At 41.7% G+C, this 24,814-nt stretch overlaps 1 protein-coding gene across 1 annotated transcript in view; it reads right to left on the bottom strand.

Annotated features, from left to right (window-relative positions):
• Positions 1-24,814, bottom strand: part of LOC115463316 (guanine nucleotide-binding protein subunit alpha-14) — a 460,483-nt gene that overhangs the window by 201,389 nt on the left and 234,280 nt on the right. The window contains exon 2 of the mRNA XM_030193719.1: positions 14,269-14,453. Coding sequence (XP_030049579.1) covers positions 14,269-14,453 — 185 coding nt within the window. The remainder of the gene's footprint in view (positions 1-14,268; positions 14,454-24,814) is intronic.

Below are 24,814 nucleotides of genomic sequence, written 5' to 3'. Positions count from 1 at the left end.
CTGCTGGCATGTGGTTTGTGTGGGAATCTATATCAGTCTCACTTTGTCTGGTTTTTCCAATGGGAACCGTATTGCTGTTGTGTATATTCACTGCTGCCTTTTTAAGGTACAGTTATTGGTATTTGTGTGTTCAGAATTGGTGTTAAGGTTTGCTACATAGGCTCTAAGAAGCATCTTCATAAGATTCAGTGTTACTTAACAAAGAATCTGGCAGTGAAGGGATTTTGTATAGCCATTACCGAGGTCCTACCAGAATTTGAATACATTTTTTTCCTATGGACAACTGTAAGAGGAAACAACTTATCTGTGGACCATGACAGATCTGCCAAGTAATTTTAGGCTGCTGTCCAATTTGCCATTTTAGAAAAGGTGGTTTTTAACACAATTTAATCATGCATTTACGTTTCTTATAAAGCAAGGTTTGAAGGATATGTGCCATTGCTGTAATTATTTTTACAGGATACTGTGATGTATGTTTAGACGTTTGCCATTATAGTAGACTTATGTCTTGTCAAGTTTAAGTGTTTGTCTAGTAATTAATATGCAAAACATTTTATGTATATTCTATACACTATTAATCAGAGGGTAGAAGAGACCAATTTAAATCACATGAGACGAGACCTCTCTTAGGGGTGCCAGCTAGAGCATACACTATTTAGTCAATAGCACATTTAAAGCTGCCAATTACACAGGTATGCGTACACTTACCTGCTGCTTTTCTGTCCATTTACAGACACAAAGTGGCATATACTGTGAAGCTTTGGGTGTGCAATTGGTTGAGTGGTGTGTGCTTTGGCTGGCACTTTGGGAAAGGTTTCTTCTCGTGAAATTTTACGCATGTAACAGTTGTAACCTGCCTAGAATTGTGGGATAGTGCAGGATTACATAAGTACATAAGTACATAAGTAGTGCCATACTGGGAAAGACCAAAGGTCCATCTAGCCCAGCATCCTGTCACCGACAGTGGCCAATCCAGGTCAAGGGCACCTGGCACGCTCCCCAAACGTAAAAACATTCCAGACAAGTTATACCTAAAAATGCGGAATTTTTCCAAGTCCATTTAATAGCGGTCTATGGACTTGTCCTTTAGGAATCTATCTAACCCCTTTTTAAACTCCGTCAAGCTAACCGCCCGTACCACGTTCTCCGGCAGCAAATTCCAGAGTCTAATTACACGTTGGGTGAAGAAAAATGTTCTCCGATTTGTTTTAAATTTACCACACTGTAGCTTCAACTCATGCCCTCTAGTCCTAGTATTTTTGGATAGCGTGAACAGTCGCTTCACATCCACCCGATCCATTCCACTCATTATTTTATACACTTCTATCATATCTCCCCTCAGCCGTCTCTTCTCCAAGCTGAAAAGCCCTAGCCTTCTCAGCCTCTCTTCATAGGAAAGTCGTCCCATCCCCACTATCATTTTCGTCGCCCTTCGCTGTACCTTTTCCAATTCTACTATATCTTTTTTGAGATACGGAGACCAGTACTGAACACAATACTCCAGGTGCGGATTGACATTTTTAAATTTATTTGAAAAATTTCTGTGTTCCATAAAGTATGTATGTGGTTTATGTTGATGCAGGACATCTGTTGGGCAGATAATTTTGTCATCAAGTGCACACTAAGGCATTATTTAGACTATCCCATGAAACACGACTCATACCTATATACATAGTGCCCACCCATATTAGCTCTGGGCCCATCCAAAATGTCAGGTCTGGCTACGTCACTGTTATAAACTCGGTTCCAACTTTGTATAACGCCTACTAGCGAGTGGGCTGTACCTGTGGGCAAAGCAAGGGCATGCCGTGAGCATATTACCATATGACATGCGTGATTTATAGAATACTATCAGCTGCATGGTGCACTGAGGCACATCAGCTTATGCCAGCCATTGACCTGATGTACGCAGTCATGCCTAAAGTGACTTGGTGCTAGTATTCTATAATGGGTTAGGTACATCTTAACAGTACAGCGTCGCCTGGAATATTTTGACAATCAATTAAGGAAGAATAATCTTAGGGGGTTCTCTTATTAAAGGGTTGCCGCGTGATAACCCGGAACTACCGCCGGCCCAACTCAGCCTCCGGCGGTAGTTCTGCTTTGAGCGCACACCGTTTCTTTCACAACGAAAAATATTTTTGTAACTTTCACCATGGCACTAACCCAACGGTAATCGGGCAGCTCCGTGTGCTGCCCGGTTACAGAGTGAGCCATTACTGCCAACTCAGTGGGTGGGGGTAAGTGCTTCCCGCCACATGGCCACGCGGAAAGAGTAATCTTACTACTACTACTAATCATTTCTATGGCGCTATTAGACATACGCAGCGCTGTACACATTATATGCAGGTACTTTCTCTGTCCCTAGAGGGCTCACAATCTAAGTTTTAGTACCTGAGGCAATGGAGGGTTAAGTGACTTGCCTACAGTCACAAGGAGCTGCGGTGGGAATCGAACCCAGTTCCCCAGGATCAAAGTCTGCTGCACTAACTGCTAGGCTACTCCTCCACTCCAATCCAATCTTACCACATGGCCGTTTGTTTTAAGGGCTTTTAACACGCTGTGGGTAAAAGGGCCCTGGTGTGCAGGAAAAATGGCCTACTACTACTACTGCAGGGCCTTTTTTACCACTGCTTGGTAAAAGGACCACTTAGATTTTTAATCTTACCCAGATCACCAATATTTTCAGTGTTGGAGTTAGTCAAGCGCTATATGAGGGAAATGTTAGGCTTGCCACCTGATAATCTTCCCCCTATTTCAAGAGCTGTTTATCTGTCTACCCCCATTAGACAGAAATCTGGGGAAGTAAATAACCAGGTTGGAATTCGAGAAGCTTTGAATTTGATGAAATTCCTTGAGTCATCTTTGGAATAAGTTTCTGGAGGGTCTTCTTTGTGATCACCTTTGTGTTAGAGCCTGACCAAAATTCACACATATGAATGAGTTGTTTTTGACTCTGCTATTCACTTTTCCTGATTTGGCTCATATAACCCAAGCAAGAAGAATGAACTTTTCTGCCAGGACATTTATATTAAAATTTCCTTGTTTAGTGCTAATACATTCATGTTTCTTGAGCCAAATCAGCTCATAGAGTTTTTGAATGCAAGGGAGAAATCACTTGTCCTTGAATAAACTGACCTTATTTTGATCTCTTTAACCAGCTGCTCTATGATCACTGTACATCTTCTCTATTAGAAGTTTTTGAAAATTTCCTTAGCATTATTTCCTTATCTTGACTCCCAGTTTGTGGGCAAAAGTGATGTTTTTTTTAATATTGCTTGTAATGTAATTATTCCCTTTTCTCTCTTTTTTCTAATAACTTCTTGACATTCATTGTTTTGGTGAATGTAATAATTGAAAGAATTATAAATAAAAATTTTAAAAAACAACTTACATCATCTGCAAACATGGGCTGACCTTTCTCTGAGATGTGATAAGTCACTTTAAAGGCGCAGTAGTATCAAATCCTGCTAAATGTACGTTCCAGAAATTAACCATTGCCCTAAATGCCATTTCTGTTAAATTTAAGGTGAAAGAACCAGTTAACTCTAGGAAGCACACTGACCACTTACTAGCTGCATAGTTCTTCTCCAGCCATCACGCAGTTCGAACCGTATAGGGCCTCGTAGTCTGGTGTTCCTGCTGATTGGTCAGTCGGGTTTTCAGGATATCCCCAATCAATGAGTGAGAGGCATTTGCATGCACTGCCTTCTTGGTATGCATATTCATTGTGGGTATCCTGAAAACCTTACTGGCCAGGTGGACCCTGAGGACTGGGTTAAAAACGACTGGTGTAAACCACCATTTAGTCAGAGCAGTGGCGTAGTGGTTACAAGGTGTTTGGAGGCACCCGCTCAGGTCAGTGGGAATAATGATCACAATTCTTGATATGCAGTTGTCATTTGGAGAAAAAGGCGGTATGCATACAAATTTTAGCTCCCTTAGGGCTCCTTTTACCAAACTGCAGCAAAAGGGGCCCCGCGGAAGCGTTGGCACGTGGATTCGTCACATTCCAAGGCCCCTTTTACTGCGGCGGGTAAAAAGCCAACAAAAGGAAATGGCTGTGCAGTGAATAAAACACTTGCCATGTGGCTATTTCTGGCGGCTATGTAGGTGACGGTAGAGGCTCCCACGCTAACTCGGAAGTAAAAAAAAATTCCAGTCGCACTGAAAATTGTGTATGCTGGGGTCAGCACTACCATTAGCTCCCACATTAGGCCGGCAGCAGTAACAGGGCCCATTAGGTGGTAGCCAAATATATTCTGATTGTGAGTACACCATCTGCTCATGCGTTTGCTGCAGGGCTCCTCTCTGACCAGTGTCTGTAAGCAACATCCACAGGCCTTAGTTGTTCAATTATGCCTTTGCCTCTTATCACTTACTCTGGGTGAGGACACACAGCAGAGATCCAATATTATGATTGCTGTTTACAAGGCAAACATTTTTTTTCTCTCAATTGATTTTAAAAATGTCAAGCTGTGATAGTGGATATTTCCTAGGCTTTAACATCTATAGCAGTAACTAAACAGAGAAACAGCAGGTGACGTGTGCTTAACATTTTGTTTTCTAATTGAGAACAGCGTAAAAGGAAGTATGGGATGGTGGCAGGAGGTAAGGCCTCCAACTGGAGTGAAAATTATCACTGAGGAAATATTATCGAAAAATCAAAGTAACATAGCAAATGAAGGCAGGAAATGCCAGAATAGCTCTTCCCTAGAAACAAAGAAAATGACAGCACATAAAGGCAATATAGCCTACCAGTCTGCATTTCACTGTCACAGCCCTGAAACCTTGTCTCAGCGCTACCTCAACATTTTGGCAACTAGCTTTTTTTTTTTTAACAAAATTAGCTACTGTTGCATGTTTTAATCATGACTTCTTACTGGCCCTTAATCCAATATTAGCTGCATGCCACATGGTGTCACCTGGGTCTAGCCAATCAAATTTAGTATTAAAAATGCTTTACTCTTGTCATCTTTTCAGTTGGAAAAGCTTAAGGGAATGGGACTTGATATACCGCCTTTCTGTGGGATTTTTTGGAACTACATTCAAAGAAGTTTACATTGTATGTACAGTTACTTATTTATACCTGGAGCAATGGGGGGTTAAGTGACTTGCCCAGAGTCACAAGGAACTGCAGTGGGAATCAAAAGTTTCCCAGGATCTAAGTCTGCTGCATTAACCACTAGGCTACTCCTCCACTTAATATTTTGTGGGTTTGAATTCCAATACTACAATCTTTATTTTGACCAAGATGCAGTACTAGGTGTTTAAAACAAATCATGGACATCAAAGTAAAACATTAAGGGGTGTAGTTATCACTGTGGGCTACAGTTAAGACATGTTATTTTTTCACTAACTTGTGCTGTTTTAGCACAGATCCCATTTTATGCAATGAAACCTAGTTACTAATAACTGGGGTTAACAGTATTATAATACATCTTAATGGGAGCTCACATTCATAACTCCCCCCGCCTCCCACAAGAGCCCCATTTTACGTGGAGCTTAGAGTTTGGAATTGAGATGTCCAGAATAGGATGTTCTCAGTTCTAATAGTATTTTACAAAAGGATCTGCTGATGCAGAGCCTTTTCTTCAATACCTGCAGGAGTGCACGTGGAATGCAAATTTAACAAGAGTAACTGATACTATTGGACCCTCTCCTCCCTTCCCATCAGAGAATCCACATCCATGTCTTGCCTGGAGCCTCTGAGGGCAGAGACCATGATGCCAATGAGCTCCGTCTTATATGGAGTGTGGGGAGGGAGGCAAGCCTACACAGCTGTACCATATATCTTTAGGATTTCATGGTAACACTACTTCCTTTCCAGAAGGCTAGCATGTACCAAAATATCATTCTGAAAATCCTGACACAGGAGCAGCACTTGAAAGGAGGTGGAAGAATCATTTTATTCTCTGGTCAGGTTTCTCCTCTGTTTCCTGACCTCTGTACTCCTACTCACCCCCAGATCCCCAACTTCTGACCTGATAGTTCCCATTGTAGCCAACGAAAGAAATTATATCGCAATGATAGAGTGGATCAAATAAAGAAATGCATATTGTCCGCGACGGTCGCCGCATTCAGAAAATGCGATGCATTTACCTTTGGACACAGTAGCAAGAGTTCGTTATGTCGATATGAATTTGTCTGCTTTTTCCATTGTAGGTGTTCGGCTATGGAAGGCCCTCCCTGGACACCTTCGTTTGTGCAGCAATGTGGTTCAGTTCAAGAAATTGCTAAAAATGCAGTTGTTTGCAGAAGTTTTTATGCAGAAGCAATTTGTTCCTGCCTTGACTATACCACTAGACCACTAGGGATTGAAAGGAAGTCCTGGGGAGGGGGGGGGGGGGGGAGAGAGGGGATTCTTTGTTTTTGTACTAAGAAATGCAGTTATGATCTTCCACAATAGTTTATATGGTAAATATAGTGTTCTAAATACACAATTTTAGCAAAACTTTAAGTCTGTAAATTTGGGATGATAAGCTCTTTAGGAATTAGACTCTCTGATGAGTTATGACAGCAGCTGTCACACTGAATGTGGCACAAAGTCATCCACTGTAAAAGCACTGTGGCTTTTAGCTTCAGTTTTCATTAGCTGTGGTCCATGTGTGTGGAGGTAAAATGCGGTCTTTTATTATTTAAATTATTATATTTTGGCTGGGATACCGTGGGAGGGATGCAGCCTGTAAGCTCTGACAATCCCTAGCAGCCCTTACTGGTTCAGTCACACAAAGCTTGAGTTTTCGGTTTCAGTTTTGGTCGGCCTCTACACCTCATGCTAGTCCTTAGTACTAACATGGTACTAAGGCGTGCTCACGTTTTTGGCGCACACTAAACATTAGAGAGCCCACAGGAATGCATCGGCGTCTCTAATGTTTAGCACGCGCCTATTTTTAGCACGTGCTGCAAACGTGAGCGTGTCTTAGTAAAAGACCCCCAAAACCTTCTACTCAGATTCCAATTCTAAGGCCTCTATTTTTCTACTGTCCGGCTCCTTCTCCAACTCCAAGTCCTATTAATATTGGGCTTTAAATGTTACCATGTATTATAATGTAAGTTTTTAGTTTAAAGCTGGAATCAATGCATTTTGAGTAAGGGCCCTGTTTACTAAGGCACATTAACATTTTTAATGAGCCTACAATTAGCGCGTGTGCTAACCGTGTAGGCGCCTATAGAGATATTGTAGGCACATACACAGTTAATCCGTGTACATGGTTAATTCGCGTTAAAAGCGCTAACACACCTATAACACAGTTTAGTAAACAGGACCTAAAAGTATTACATAGGCTTCAGAGCACATGTATTTGTGAGTATAGGGAAAAGGGATGGCATAGGGGAAACAGTACTCTGATTTCTTCTTATGAGTTGGGCCACGATTTTTAGTTTGATAGAATATTATATATTCTATTAAATAGAATAGTTATCTTCAAGTAAACCTTGGCACACAAAAGTTCACACTCAGAAAACAAATTAATTACCTAAATTAGAAACAAGTAAGTCCACTACAGTGCAAACCACAAGGCCACGGTATTTAAGGATCCAACAATCCCCAAAGCAGGAGGTATAATAAAAGAAATAGAAAAAATCAGAAAAAAAGTCCAGCTCTAGAGAGAGTGAATGCAAATATATCGCACAGCAGACTATTAACACAGCGAATCAGAACAAGCCATCTTATTATCACTTAGGAAGAACATTAACAGCATTGGTTAAAAAAAAAAACCATAAGAAACTTCATTATACCTAATCATACATTTACAAGGAAATTTTGATATAAATAAGGCCAACAGCTGAAGAACCCTGGACCTCATTAACCAAAAATTGATTCTGTTATTTCTGTGTGGACTTTGCCATATCACAAAACACATCTTTTTAAAACCAAGAAATAAAGTCCTTGCAAGGTCTAAAAAAAAAAAAAATTGCTTGGTTTCTCTCTTGGGCTTGCCTCTCATGAAAGCAGTGATCAAAATCAGTGTCATGGCACTGAGCTCTAATGAGTGAAAGGGGCTTAAAGAGTGTAAAAGTGAGAAAGCTTTGAAGAGTGTGACACACTCCTAATGAGCCAAGAATTGGCATCTCTGAAAAGGATACTGGCAGATATAGAACAAAGCACTAGTTACGTTAATAATACAATATGTAGGGGGATGCTTATTGTTACTTAGAAAAATGAGTTTTACAATAGAAACATATTGAAAACCTTTTTTGAAGACAGAGGCTGCTAGAGCATACTTTTAAAGAAAAGACAGTCGGTGGTCTTTAAACATATTAGGGAGGAGAGATCATTTGTACAGATGTATTCTTCATTCCACACTCCTTGTTAAGAGACATGGGATCACTACATTTAAACCAAGTCCATTTAAAATATCACATTTTCACAAATCAGCCCAGAACCGCTAGCCCCAAGCACTTTTTCAGGCAAAATAGCAAAGACTTAGGTGCTTTTTATTTGGGCAAAAATTAGAGTTAAACTTTCCCAAGTTATACAGACTGGAATAAGGGATTTTTAGCAGTCTATATACATAGTTTAATTGCACATTTTACATTTTCAGTGTACAGAGCAATAAGAGGCACTGTGGGTTATGTCCATTGACCCAACAAATGGAGACAGGGAAAGAAAGTAGTTCTTGTGATCTATACATCAAGGGTACCGTGATCCCATGGTACTTCAGTATTTCGAATGACCAAGCAATGGAGGTTAGGTATAGATAAAAAGCTTGTAGCATAAACCTGCATCTCTGAAAGGAGGAATGTATTATTCATATACTAGTAAAAAAGGACCGTTTCCGAAACCAATGAAACGGGCGCTAGCATGTGGCTTTTTTTGTGTGTGTGTGTGTGTGTGTGTATGTGTCACAGAGTTATTTTGTGTGTGAGGGTGCGGTGTGTGTGCAGGTTGTTGATGTGTGTCTTTTTTTGTTTTGTTTTTTGCTTGGGGGTTGGGGGATGTGCTGTGCTGTCCTTGGTCGCTGTTTGCTGCTGGCTGGGTCACGGGTAATCCTTCCAGCTGGGCCGCAGCTTGTCCTGTTCGCCCACGTCCCAGATGGTGACGGGCACGTTGTTTTCCGGCTCCTCTGACTCCATGTCACGCGATCCCAAATATAGTCTGTGCTATAGGCCCTCTGGCACTCTTCAGTACTGGCATTAGGCATTTAAAAATTCCCCCCCCCCCAGTCTATTTTTGCACATACCCACAGCAGGAATACTCGTCTCTCGTTCCAGTGGTGGTTCTGTGCTCTCCGTGCTGCTCAGATAAGAGCCATTCTGCTGGGGAATGCTCCTCCCTTATTGTCACGTAGTTTCCTCTGATTGGTCCGTCTTACGTTGCCTAGTGTTGCCTGGGAACGGTGTTGTGATGGTCCTTTGTGTTTCAGAATGTTGAGGGTGTTTTTTCTGATTGGTCCGTCTTGCGAGGGCGGGGCAGAGAGACATGGCCAGTGTTGTGGCTTCACCACCATGAATCCATGAACCCTTCAGGGAGTGACTGAGTGACTTCAGAACGTTGTCTTCAGAACGTTGAGGGTGAGTTTTATTAAGTGATCAACAGATGAGTCCAAAGCAAATGTAAGCTAGATGTATAATGCTTCTCCTAAAAAGGTGAAGAGGAAGAAGTACTGAGCTGCCAGAAATCAAAATACATAATCTGACAAGAAGGAACAGATTGGCATAGAGCCAGAGTCATTATACTAAGGAAGAGCAGAAGTATGGCTAAACCCAACATTTGGTTAATGAAAAGATAGGCTTAATGAAAGAAGCCCCAGAAAAATTCTGGAAGACAGACAAAATGAACCTGTAAACAAAAATGGATCATGATCTGGAGCATCCTCGCTCACATCTGATGTTGCATATGTACTGAATGTTTTACTTGTTACGTTGTTTAAATTTCAATAAAAAGAACTGAATCCAAAAAATGGATCAACTGTTACTGAAGGACAGGACTCATCTGTTGGGACTAAGTGAAAGGAAACTATCAGGACATAATTTCTTCCTTCCTTGTCCAGGACAAGCTGGAAAGAGGAGTTCAACTGAATCTGAGACTAAGCACAGATAAGACTCAAAAGGGAAAAGATTCCATCCAATCAGAGAGAAAAATTACCCTTCAGACTGAGAGGATAATATGCCAGAAAATGATGTAAGGGGTGATACTATCTGAAAACTTGGATAGACCGGACCAACAACTCAGATTAATCTTATCCAACACTAGGAAACAGAGCCACTCTCTTTATTGTGAAAACAGAGCAAACTGAATTGTGAAGGTTATCCATAATAGAGGAGCAATCTCGCTGCATGCTAGAGGGAAAGCAGCACCGGAGAAGATAAGAGAAGAGACAAAACAAGGCTGCAGGAATAAGGAGAACTTCTCTGCATCTGTCTTGCATTGGAGACGCGTGGAAAAAAAAATCACACTTATTCTGTCTGCACAGCTTGGCTTCTCTCAGACTCAGCTCGAATGCATTCAACCTGTCTCTTCATTCCCTCATCAAGCACATGCTGCTGCTTCCTGTGTTACTGCTTACACAAGGTAGTAACTTTCCAACTGTCATGTTAGGATCCTCCTTCCCACAGATATCCAAGATACACCGAAGCACTATACACAGGGCCGTGCCAAGGGTCTATGGCGCCCCCTGCAAGGGATCGGGTGCCGCCCCCGCTGCAGGGGATCGGGTCCCGCCACCCCCGCAGGGGATCGGGTGCCGTCCCCCCCCCCCCTTGTAGATGATCGCTGTCCTCTTTCCCCTGCCCTCCCGCTCCCATGTCCCAACTGCCCACCCTCTTCTCCCCCCAACAAAATCTCTTTTAAATTTACCTCCGTCCGGCTGGCAGGGCAGCGAACGGCGCAGCGTCAGTGAAGGAGGCGGCGCTCCCGACGTCTCTACTGGTCTTCCCTTCGCTCAATGTCCCGCCTTCTTCTGACGTCAATTCCTTGATGTCAGAAGAAGGCGGGACATTGAGCGAAGGGAAGACCAGTAGAGACGTCGGGAGCGCCGCCTCCTTCACTGACGCTGCGCCGTTCGCTGCCCTGCCAGCCGGACGGAGGTAAATTTAAAAGAGATTTTGTTGGGGGGAGAAGAGGGCGGGCAGTTGGGACATGGGAGCGGGAGGGCGAGGCAAGCATGGCGCGGCGGGGTGCCCCCCAGAGGACGGCGCCCCCCTGCCACACTTACCTCGCTGGCACGGCCCTGACTATACATTACGTTGAACGAACCTGATCTCTACTCAAAGGATCAAGTATACCTTTAACTGAAGGAACTATGGGGCCCTTTTACTAAGCTGTGTAAACATCTACACACACCCAATGTGCGCCAAAATGCAGTTACTGCCTGACTACCGCATGGCTCTTGTGGCGATTTCATTTTTGGCCCGCATTCGATATGTGCATCTGAAAAATATTTTTTATTTTTGGATGCAAGTAACGGACACGCACAAAGTGGCATTTGACACTCATAGGTCATTACCACCCAGATTCTTTACCGCTAGGTCAATGGCTGACGGTAACATCTCAGACCCAAAATGGACACGCGGCAATCTTGGCAACAAAAAAGAAGTCCTTTTTCACAGGCGCGCTGAAAAATGGATTGGCGCACGCCAAAACCCTTGCCTACATTACCACAAGCCATTTTTCAGCGCGCCTTTGTAAAAGGACCCTATCTGAATAGCATGAGGTGCACAGTAACAGTGAAATGAAATGAGAAGTGGAACTGAATTAGAGATACCCCTTCAAGCTGGGGAAGCTGATGTGAGACTGAAAGACTAAATAAGGAGTGTCTCTGGTAATGACACTTCGCTGAAGGCGAGACTAGTAGCTTGTAGAGGATAAGAAAAAGAAACTAAAAGAATCTGCAATCCACAGCCCAGCAGTGTTTGAGAGTACACTTGAGGAATACCTGAAACGAAAAACTCGAGTCAAGTCTGTGACTAAGACCACGTAAGAAGTGGTAGCGTGCAAGCAGCGTGACCGCATCGCACCCATCCCTACTTTGTGTGTTCGTTTGATATTTTTTCATAGCGTGGTTCTTTTTGTTTTTTTGTGTGTTCAGAAGAGAAAGATACCAGAAACCTATTAGACTCCAATACCATAGTCTCATGAGGTACACACATTGTAAGATAAGCAGAGCTAGAAATATCTAGCTTAGTAAAGCAAAGAACAAGAGTTCATTACAGCCAGATACCAACATCACAGCTGAATCAGAAACTCTGGGCACAGTAGCATCAGATATCATAAGCTGAGCAGTGTCAATACTACAAGCTCAGAGAAGGGAGAGATCGTGAGCTCAGAAGAGCCAACAGCATGAGCTGTAAAAAACATTGCTAAACTGAAATGGCAGCTGAAGCAATCCAGAGGCTTAATTAGGTCACATTGAGAGAAAACATTAGCAGATTTAAAATCAAAAATTCATAAAACATTTTTTAAACCTTTTCACTATAACTGCAGATAGCAATAAAGGCATTGCATTTCAGAAACTCATTCCTTAAGAAAGAAAGCAGAATGCCGCTTGGTCTTTCACAAGTACCAACCTACTTTTTTTTTTTTTTTAACTGACAGAAAACCCCTCACTATTGCATGGAGATTTTGCTATGAGAATCTCTCCTGCATGGAGAAAAAAATCATTAGATGAAAACGAAGTTATGAAACATGGTGCACCAAAAACCGCTTCTGGCAAGAAGTGAGGGAAAAATGAAGCACCAGTACTGCACAGACAGAAAAATACAACACAGAGCAAAATCAGAGTTTGAGATCTCAAGCCATTTTTGCAGTAGGAAAAATAACAGAAAATTTTACCACAGAAAGGTGCACTGAATTGAAGAAAATTAGTTTATCAGCTAAAGTCCAACAATTGTACTGTCAGAGCAAACATAAAACAGGCTGTGTAATACTTGCTGACTGAAGTAGTTCAGACGGCGGTGGTGGAAAAGGGAAAGGACTCAACACCACCAAGTATTTGCCCTCTAGTAGCAGGAAAAGCTCCCCAAACTCAACTGGCATGTGGCCCGAATATCTGACCAGGAGAAAGCCTCAGTATAGCCGAGCTAAGGTCCCCAAGAGCCCAAAGCAGAGCAGGTGGAGGAAAGAAAAGGACTTGGAACCAACAGGTATTACCCTCACAAGCTCCATACAGTCCTCTTTCACTTATAAATTTAGATTTCTAGCTTAACTAAACGGGAATAAACCAGTTTAGAAATTGAAAATCTAAGGAGCTGCACAGTACAACGTCACCATTCTGCTGGAGACAGAGAAATACTGAGGTATTATGGAAACAAGATACCTTGAGGGATGGATTACAAGAACTACTTTCTTTCCCTGTCTCCATCTGCTAGTCGATTTCAGAGGCATGTTAAGTAGAGAGGTGTGGTAGCCGTGTTAGTCCACTCTTAAAGGTTATCAATAGAAATCAAACAAAATAAAACATGGAAAAGAAAATAAGATGATATCTTTTTTATTGGACATAACTTAATACATTTCTTGATTAGCTTTCGAAGGTTGCCCTTCTTCCTCAGATCGGCATGTTAAAAAGAGTGTATAAGTGCTGCTTATGTGTCCACCTTAAGTCATTATTTTGAAAGGTGTGAGGATAACCCTCCTGTGGCTGCGTGACAATGCTGACACAGCCCATTCAAAGTGAATGGGCTGTCGGCATTAGCGCACCGCAGCCACTAGTGCAGCTTAGTAAACGGGAGGGGGGTGGTGGTAAATTAGGCATTTAAGGTTAATTTTTCATCAAAATTTGCTACAACTTCAACTACTGTTCTAACAATACAGTTTAACTTGTTAGCCTATGATAAAAGCTATATAAATTAAAAATCTATGACTTTTAAAGAGACTCAGCAGTAAATAAGAAGTCTGAGAGGCCTTGTACTATAGAATCAAACAAAATCCCTTACAGGTGTATTAGTCAGAGGGCTACAGGCAAGCCAATGTTCCTATTCTGTCTTCTCTAAACAGAACCTCTGGCCTTTGTGTCTAGCTTTCTTGCTTTAAATTTTCTTTTTTAGGAAATGTGAATAACAAATTTGAATAAAAATCATAACAGTGATAAAGCAAAATACAAGACAGCTTTTCAGATGAAAGCCTTCACGTTTTGCAGACTTTTCACACTAAAATCTAACAGGCAGATATTCAGATTGCAGGGATCACCTGGTCTCCCACTGAATATCAGCCTGTAAATTTTTGTTGTAAGCCACGTTAAACAAACCATCGAGTTAAAAAAGAAAACGGCAGGGTATAAGTGGAACAGAACACATAACAAACAGAGCATATATCTGCTAGCATCTTACCATGTTCTGCTCGGAGGTATACTGTATTCTTAAAGTATCCATGGCTCTGATCATAGATTGCATGGCAGTAAATATGTTTTGATAAACCAGTTTCGTGAAACTTCTTCTGTCTTCATCTGTGTAACCCGAACCATGAATAATTCTCATCTGTTTAATGAAGGTACTTTTTCCACTCTCTCCAGTGCCTGAAAGAAAAGAACAGCATAAAAAAGGAGGGGCTGTAGCACATCATATCTTTTTAGCCATGCATTAGTCTACTTCATAATGGCTATTTCTGCATTTGAAATAATACTCTGGTCGGCTTGTCTACAAGAATCACACACAGACTAAAACACTAAAAAACAAACTTGAAAAGTCTAAACATTAATGACATTTACCGATCCCAGTCTGCAAAGTAAGGTAGAAACACCTTACTGGCAAAAAGGAAATGATAATTCACTTTGACGTTAGGACGATTCCCGAGGACACAATGTATGAAGTGTATGAAAGCTATCATTGTTAATTCGGGTGAATAATAGATACTGCTGGGTTGATCTTACCAAAGCCTATTCAGGTGTCACAAAGTCTGGAAGCAACATGAGCAACTAAGAAAGAAATCCTTTTATTTATTTTTTTTAAGTTATAGACGGAAGAAAAGACTTTTAAAAAATATTTGATATTAAGAGGGCAATTTCAATGCCCTTTACCAGAGTAAACAGTGAGTTATGTAGGTAAAATGGCTTGAAATTTCTCCTCTTCTGTCTGGTGAAAAATACATGCCAGTTTTCAACGCAGGTGTAGTCTTCACCATGTTAAGAAGCAGTATTCCCGGGGACCATGTTTAGGCCACGGGATTAAACTAAACATGTATCTGACATTTTCAAAAGTATGCACACTATTTTACATGCTCTTGACCATCTTGCACAAATAAGAAGTGTGAAGACACAGCTGCTTTTAGGAAACATACTTTGCCATTGTTAATTTTCAAAAGGAAACACCGGGAGGGGGGAGCGCGTCTGTTTGAAAACTGACCACAATGTACATGGGTTCAAATTATCCACACAAAGTGAAAACAAGAAAGATATTAAAAATTATCCCATAACTGCATGAAGACGAGAGAAAAAACAAAAACAAAAAAGGAGAGGGAGGAATACAGAAAGCACAAAAGTTAGGTATCCAGACATTACTGCTGCTTTCCGTGGCATGCTCACTGCCAGACTGAACTCAGAATATAAAGAGCTAGCACTTCAATTCTCAGGAATGCTTGCTCTATCCGCTGTGGAGTAAGTTGTTGCTAGTACATCTAAATGCAAACTTAAGCCCATAATTTTAAGTGCACACAAGTTTCTAGGGTTATTAAATATTTGATATACCGCCCATCAGTAATAACATCTAAGTGGTTTACAATAATACCATATGGTCACTGAAAGTTAGAAAGGAACTATAAAGTTTAAGAATAGCAATTGTCCATTTTCAAAACACAAGGTATACACATAAATTGGGCTTGAAACTTCCGTATCGCTTTTGAGGCACCACTGCAGGCTCTGCCAGGTAGCTCCTAATAGAGCAATCTGCTTATTGTAGTCTATGACCCCCGATGATAAATTAGTCAGGAGGATGGTTGCCAGCCATGGGCACACATGAGTCCTTGTCCAAGGGACTATCTGCAGCATTGCTGCCACATATTCCAGTAGCTGCATGTAGTTCAAGTCAGTTAGAACAGGTATTTATTTATTTATTTAGCTTAGGATTGATTTACCGCCTTTTTGAAGGAGTTCACTCAAGGTGGTGTAGAATAAATCAAACATGAGCAATAGACAATTACAGCAGTAAAAATATTCAAATAACAATACAAAGTATGACGTGGAAGGGCATAATCGAAAGGGACGTCCAAGTTTTCATGAGGACATCCTCGCAGAACATCCTGATGGAAGGGCGGGGAAATCTGTATTATCGAAACAAGATGGACATCCATCTTTCGTTTCGATAATATGGTCGGGGATGTCCAAATCTTGAAATTTAGGTCATCCTTAGAGACGGTTGTCCCTAGACTTGGTCGTTTCTGATTTTCGGCGATAATGGAAACCAAGGACGCCCAGCTCAGAAATGACAAAATGAAAGCTCTTTGGTCATGGGAGAAGCCAGCTTTTGTACTGCACTGGTCCCCCTGACATGCCAGGACACCAACCGGGCACCCTAGGGGGCACTGCAGTGGACTTTAGAAATTGCTCCCAGAGGGGGGGAGGGGGGAAGTAGAAGTAGAAATGAGATGTAGTAGAATAGGGGATGCAACTGTTGAGCATTCAGTAGTATTGAAGCGATTGCTAAGACTGGTTCAGTAAGCCAAATGTGTTGGCACTTATTGTATGTGAATGGAGCTGATTTATACTAAAAAAAAAAAAAAGAAATTGCTCCCAGAAACATAGCTCCCTTACCTTGTCTGCTGAGCCCTCCAAAACCCAATACCCACAACTGTACACCAGTACCATCGCCCTTATGGGTGAAGGGGGGCACCTAGATGTGGGTACAGTGGGTTTTGGAGGGCTCACATTTACCACCACAAGTGTAACAGGTAGGGGGAGGGATGGGCCTGGGTCTGCCTGCCTGAAGTGCACTGCACCCACTAAAACTGCTCCAGGGACCTGCATACTGCTGTCACAGACCTGAGTATGACATTTGAGGCTGGCGTAGAGGCTGGCACAAAATATTTTGAAAGATTTTTTTGAGGGTGGGAGGGGGTTAGTGACCACTGGGGGAGTAAGGGGAGGTCATCTGGTCAGTTCAGGCACCGTTTTGTCGTAAGAAAAACAGGACCAGGTAAAGTCATCCAAGTGCTCGTCAGGGATGCCCTTTTTTTTTCATTATGGGTTGAGGACATTCAAGTGTTAGGCACGCCCAAGTCCCGCCTTCGCTACACCTCCGACGCACCCCTGGGAACTCTGGCTGTCCCTGCGACGGAAAGCAGTTGGAGACATCCAAAATCGGCTTTCCATTATACCGATTTGGACGACCCTGTGAGAAGGACACCCATCCTCCGATTTGTGCTGAAAGATGGGCGTCCTTCTCTTTCGAAAATGAGCCTGATAGTATACTACTTACAAGGTATATATAAGAACCCCCATATCTGTGACTGGAGTTTGTCTATCTGTATCTTTGACAGAAATACCATGGCTTGTTGAACATCAGACATTACAGGAGAGACTCTATAAATGGCGCTCAAAAAGGCAAGAGGAAGATCCGCACTAAACTAGTATTCTGCAAAGGGACTTAGTGTGACTTAACTTGCCTTTGGCCCATTTGATAATCCGTTCCAGCTCTTCAAGGACTACAATAACCCTGGCCATTGCTAGCTTACTTTCTCTTTTAATCCTCGCCTAAACTAGCCAATTTTTGACATAGGGGCATACCGGACACCTCTTCTTTCCTAAAACAGACTGATACCATTACCAATACCTTGGTGAATGTCCATGGTGCTGTGACCATCCCAAAAGGCAGCACATGGACTGCAAGGGTTGTCCTAGAAACGCAAAATAGAAAATTTTCTGAAAGTCCGGTCTGATTATAACATGTAAGCGTCTGATAGATCCAGGGAAGTTAAAAACTGCATAGCCACAATAACTGATATTAAGGAAAACACTGATTTCCCTCAGGTCCCAAGATGGGCCAAAAGGAGCCTTCATTTTACTAGAACATAAAAGCAAGAAAAACTATGCTGGGTTAGATCAAGGTCCACTAATCTCAGCATCCTCTCTGATCTTCCTGAATATTGAAGGTTCCAGAATCTTCTTTCCCCCCAATCTCCAAAATGTATTTATTGTAAACCAGCGCTATACCAAACTGTACAAATAGTAAATTAAATAAATAAATATTACCTTCCCGCTGGTAAGAAACAGCTTTCTTCAATCCAGAAATCTGGTGTTTTTATGACTAGTTTATAATTGACTAATTTCCTTAATTTATCAGATACAGAAGCATTGGTTCCTACTACATTATTGGTTCAGGGAATGGCTCTTGAAGCTGCTCTTTAAATATAAAGATGTTTTATCTATGACTTATAAGAGTTCAGTGTACCCTGATGTATTGAGACTGACCTAGAAGAAGAGAAGGCAATTATTAGTGCTGAGACCTCAAGTTTTGCAGCTAGGGGCAACCTTTCTTCGTTATCCCTGTAATTGTATGATCCAGTTTCAGGGTGCATGATATACTTTTGTTTAGAATGCAGTGCAACTTTCAACTTTTGTGTCCAACAAGACGGTGGCGGCCTCTAGCACTCCTAAATGAGTGTTCCTGAGTACTTAGACAACCTTCAGGCACCATCTTTGTTTAATCTAAAATATTTCTATTATCTCTGCTTTAATAATGGCTTTTCCCCCTTGTGGGCTAACTGCCTACAAAAATGTTATTTCCATTATTATTTTATTTTTGTTACATTTGTACCCTGCGCTTTCCCACTCATGGCAGGCTCAATGTGGCTTACATGGGGCAATGGAGGGTTAAGTGACTTGCCCAGAGTCACAAGGAGCTGCCTGTGCCTGCCCTGTAGTGGGAATCGAACTCAGTTCCTCAGGACCAAAGTCCACCACCCTAACCTCTAGGCCACTCCTCCACTCTGTAGTTTCTTGATCTTTTTCTTCATTTACCATGATTTCTTTAATAATGATTCTTCTCTTAATGTTTAAATGTGATTTACATAGGGATCACCGCTGTTTTCTCCAGACTGTAGACAACACTGCTATTATGATTCTCTGTAAGGCCCAGGATATGTCACACCCGTACTAATTCAGCAGTGTTTTGTAATTACCCCGTTGCAGAGGGTGCTCAGTTCTATTATACCAGATGTTTGTAGTCATGGCAGATACCTCAAGCTACATCTCTCTAACAGTGTTATACAATTAAACTAACCACATCCAAACAACTCGAAGTTGAATGGAGGAAAAGGAAAACTAAATTTAGGATTTATCTTTGCTGGAAAACAGAGGCCAAAAATCTGTTTGTTCGAAACAAAATGTATTTAAAGCTGTAATTTGAATATATTTGGCACTCAAAGGTACTATCAATACAAACTTTATGAGTTTGGCTGAGCCTTACAGTTTTGTCTGTTTTCTTTTTCTTACAGTGACTCTACCACCTTGAAGTGAATAGGAAATTAACTACAGACCAGGCTATCAGATAAGTTACTTTGCTTTTACTCAGACCAAATTTCAGTTTCTAATGTGAATTAAAACTCTCTCATGACATAAGAATTAACTCTAGTTCTTTTTCCCTCCTTACAGAACCCGTGTATGCTCCAAAAACTCATAAGAACATAAGAGTAGCCATACTGGGTCAGACCAATGGTCTATCTAGCCGAGTATCCTGTTTTCCAAACAGTGGCCAAGCCAGGCCACAAGTACCTGGCAGAAACCCAAATCATGGCAACACTCCATACTACAAATCCCAGGGCAAGCAGTTGCTTCCCAAGTCTGCCTCAATAGCAGACCATGGACTTTTCCTCCAAGAATTTGTCCAAACCTTTTTTAAACCCAGATTCACTAACTGCTGTTACCACATCCTCTGGCAAACAGTTCCAGAGCTTAACTATTCATTGAGTGAAAAAATATTTCCTCCTATTTGTTTTAAAAGTATTTTCAAATAATTTCCTCGAGTATTCCCTATTCTTTGTAATTCTGGAATGAGTAAAAAATTGATTAACTTCTAATTGTTCTGCACCACCCAGGATTTTGTAGACCTCAATCATATCTCCCCTCATCTGTCTTTTTTCCAAGCTGAAGAGCCCTACCTCTTTAGCCTTTCTTCATATGAGAAGAGTTCCATCATTTTGGTCGCTCTTCTTTGAAACTAATTCCACTATATGTTTTTTGAGATACAGTGACCAGAACAGTATTTTCAGCTTTATTCACCATCCCTTTCCTAATAATTCCTAGCATCCTGTTTGCTTTTTTGGCCACCGCACACTGAACATTAGATTTCAGCATATTATCTACAATGACACCCAGATCTTTTTCTTGAGTGCTGACCCCCAAGGTGGACCCTAGCATCAGGTATGATTCGAATTATTCTTTCCAATGTGCATCAGAACCTGCTCCAGAAGTACTCTATACTGTGTTTTGTACATTCCCCGGTGCTTGTGTAGATGTGCAAATCACTTAGCTGAAGGTCTTTCTTGGCTCCTGAACTCTTTGGTCTTTCCTGCGAAGGAGCCCATAGACAACAGTGGTGATCTAGGCTTAGATGTTCCCCATGATGCAAGACTATTACCCTAACTCCCTGATGGCGAACCTATGACACGCGTGTCAGTACTGACACGCGTAGCCATTTTCAGTGACACGCGGCCACATGTGGCCGCATACAGAGAAGCAGCGGAGTTCCTTGCTGACACCCGGGGCGGATCGCCGATGCGCCCCCCCCTCCCCCCCGGTGCAACGCGACCTCCCCCCCCCCCGGCGAAATCACCCGGTGCATGTTTACCCGCTGGGGGTGTGCCGTGTGCGCTCCTATTGGCTCCCTCCCTGCTGCTCCCTCTGCCCCGGCTCCTCACTTCCGGCCGGCGGAGCAGAGAGCAGCGGAATGCCGTGGGGGACGCATCTCTGAGGGCCCTGTGATCACCATAACCAGCAACCATCATCCAATCTACTGTTCTGGGGTGTCGTGGATTTGTAATTGACCACCATTACTGAGATAGGTGAGGGGGAGGCTGGGAGAGGCGAGGGCATGTGCTATGGGTGCCGTTTCCCGCCATTAGAAATAGCGGCAGCCATCTTAATTTACATAAGGTGGTCAGTTAGGCTAGTTAACCCTTAATTGCCTGCAGGGCTAACAGGCTATCTATAATTCTATCTTCTGTCTCTGCCCCCCTGATGGAGAACTCAAAAAATAAAAAACCAAGGTTAAGTAAAGGAAGTGGTAGTAGCAGTAGCCGACCCTTTCAAGAGACATGGACCGAGATGTATGGCATTATAGAAAAAAATGGCAAATCATTTTGCGTTCTATGTACTGAAACGGTAGTAAGCAGAACGTGGAATATAAATAGACATTTTGAAACTAATCATTCCCAGCTCTTGAAAAAAAGTGAGGATGAACGGAAGGAATACATTTCCAGGCAGCTACACTTTTATAAGAGCCAATCTAAGTCCATCCTTAAATTTGTAAAAGGTTCTACAAATTTAACATCTGCAAGTTTGAGCATTGCTCACTCCATAGCTCAGCATGGAAAAGCACTCAGTGAGGGAGAATTTATTAAAGAAACTCTCCTAAGATGTGCACCAGTTCTATTTCACGATATGCAGAATAAAGATGCAATTATTAAGAGAATATCTGAGTTACCAGGAAATTTGGAGTGCCTGGATCCGATTACCAGACACTTTTAGCACCCTGAAAAATATAGCAATGGCTTTACTCACAATGTTTCCCTCTACGTACTTTTGTGAAACCTTATTCTCAGCGTTAAATAATATCAAAACCAACAAAAGAAACAGATTGACAGATGAAGTTAGTAGCGCTTGCTTGGGCTTGAAGTGTACAAAATACCAACCTTCAATTGAAGATTTAGCCAATGAAATTCAGCAACAAAAAAGTCACTAATAGGCAGATTAGTTAAAGAATTCCCCCTCCCCCTCACTTATCTTAGTTCATGGCACCCCACACAAGTTAAATAATATCAAGACCAACAAAAGAAACCGACTGACAGATGAACAAAGAAGTCACTAAGTAGGTAAGTTAAATAATTAGTTTTTGGTTTATTAAATACAGTTTTATATTACAATTATACATTTTTGTTAAACTATAAATATCGCGAAATTATGGTTTTTTTCTCGAAGTGACACACCACCCGAGTTATGCTCGGTTTTTTGGCGAATTTTGACACACCAAGCTCAAAAGGTTGCCCATCACTGCCCTAACTGTACCAAAATTAAAGGAAGCAAAACCCTCTCTCCTTATTCTGAATCATGAATGCAGTCTGGGGATATACGTTAAAAAATTGTGGCCTTGCTAGCTAACAGAAATAAAATATTCATTGTTTGCTCTGTCTTCCATGGACCTGATCTTTGCATTTTTTTTCCTATAGCTACTGGAGAGCTTCTCCTTTCACTCACTTGCAACTGTCTCTCACACATAAACTTCAAACCTTCTTAGGTTGACTTTTAACGTTACAGTCAAACTAATTTGTCTATTATTCCAGTCTCCTTTCACACACCTCTCATAAATGTTTGATTTCTCTTTTCACTCACTCTGTAACAATCATTCCCAACTTAACATTCAAAACCTGAATTTAGTTTAAAATGTTTACCAGTTTTCACCAAATCACTATTTTACAGCACTCAGCCATCTTAAAAATGTTATTTTTTCTCTCACTCAAGAGACGCAGTACAGCACATCTACACTTTTCAGTCATCACAGCTCTTCTCACCAACTATCAAGGAAGCTGTTTCCTAGGAAATGCTGCCTTGGCCGGATCATCTGACCTAGCCCAGCCAACAGCCTACATGGAACCTTCAGATTTTTTTTCTAATACATGGAAGGTAAAATTAATTCTTACCTGATAATTTTCTTTCCATTAGCCCCAACAGAGCAATCCAAACTCCATTTTGAAACTAACTTTTCCCATGGGAAATAATAGAAAAACTACTGTTGTAGACATTTTACCACAAAAACTCCCATACATTTTATTAAAAACTATTTCCACGCCATGCTTTTAAAATTTTCAAATACACTTAGTAATGAATGTCACACAATTTTCACTAATAAAGTGGTTTAAAATCACTCAGAACCTTCAGACATCCCTCTAAAAAAAAAAATAGATTATAACCCCATAAGCATTTTAATCGATTAAAATCCCCCCCAAAACCCCACCTAAAACCTCCAAACCAAGCATGCACTACCCACCTACCATTTAACCCCCTTATAGGAAAATTTTCAGAAACCTCGTCCCCCTGACCCATGGTCAAGAGGATCTCCAGAACCCATAACTACTAAAAATTTCCCCCCAAAATGTAAACCTCATGATCCAGACCCACAGACCCAAAAACTAACATTTTAAAATAAATTAAACATTTTCCTGGGCCACCAGATCCCTTACTTCACTCTCCCAAGGGTCCCAACCTTTCCCCCACATTTGGTCTGGGTCCTGATGCACTCCTTGCGGTAGTAGCAAAAAGCCGCAAAACCTCTGTAGCTCCAGCCAGGCAGGCCTCAAAATTTAGGCCCTGGCTTCAAATTGGGCCTAGTCTCAGCCTCAGGGTATTTCCGAGCATAAGTAAAACTACAGGCTAGGCCATAGCCGGCCATTTTCTTAATCGGTCCCAGCCAGGAAGCCTTCATTCCTAGCCGGTACAGCATTGCATCAAGCTGCAAACATCACTTAGGGACCCACCCCTAGAAGCAATCCAGACCCCAAAAGGTTCCCAAAAGTGACCAAGTTGCCCGAAGACCCCAGAGGCCTCCCAGGCAATATTTTTAATGATAATAAATTTTTAAAAATTAACCCTTGGTGTTACAGTGTTCAAGATTCTGACACCAGCCAAAGCCAATAAAGCCATACTGCCGCAACTCCATGCTGCTTCATATGTTCACTCCGCTCACTGGCTTTCTCCAACCCTACCCCCCCCCCCCCCCCCCCCCCCCCCCATTCATGCAAGGCTAGAATTCACACGACAGGCAGCTTTCTTTTTCCTGGCTCCATTTCTATGGAACTCACAGATCCTTTGCCTGTGATCTGAGCCCACCCACAAGAAATTCTGCAAAGATCTTGAAATTCATCTTTTTCTCCTCATCTTTCGTGATGTGCAAGATGGGACATAAAGGGTCTGGTGCAGGATTTGGATGGGCAGGCCTGCTCTAAGCTACTCTCCTAATTCAGTTCTTTGTTCTTATTCCTTTGCTACCTGGATGCATGGAGTTTCTTTCCTTTTTTCCTGATTTTGTTTTGTAAACCACTTTGACATTCTGGCATGGAAAGGCAGTATATTAAGACCAAATTAAACATAAACAAACTATTTAGCTAAACAAGAGAAGCTTGATTTCAAATATGTTAAATACTAATTTCTCTTCAGGAATAAATAAAAAAAATCATTAATTATTTTAACTTTCAACTGAACTATAGAAAAAAAAAATACTAGTTTTGCTGTTGCCGCTGTTTAAATGATATCCATTGTACGCAAATTAGATCTCATGCATATTTATCTTGGTCAGAGTGATAGCTCAGTTGCCTTGTGCTATTTGAGGACTACTGTTCTATTATATAGCCATGACGCAAGCCACTTCCTCCATGTCACACAGAAGGAGCTCTAGGGAGTCAGTTGTTTGGCCTACTCAGATCTATTGTTGGCTTTATTTTCCTGTGAGTGTGAAACTGCAAGTTCATTTTCCAGATCTGAGCGAATGTCATCAGTTTCTTTGGCGCATCTGGTGTATATATTCTTAATCTCAGTGATTCCTTATACTGCTTGGGACCACAGTAGGTTTGTTGGGGGGGTTGAAGGGGGGATGAGGAAGAAGGGTAATTAGCATTACCTATGTAAAGCCTCTGAATTTGCTACTATAGGATTTCAACTTTTCTACATGCTACGTG

The sequence above is a fragment of the Microcaecilia unicolor genome, chromosome 2 (assembly GCF_901765095.1).
Source record: "Microcaecilia unicolor chromosome 2, aMicUni1.1, whole genome shotgun sequence".
NCBI lineage: Eukaryota > Metazoa > Chordata > Amphibia > Gymnophiona > Siphonopidae > Microcaecilia > Microcaecilia unicolor.
This window is presented reverse-complemented; position numbering and strand designations above follow the sequence as displayed.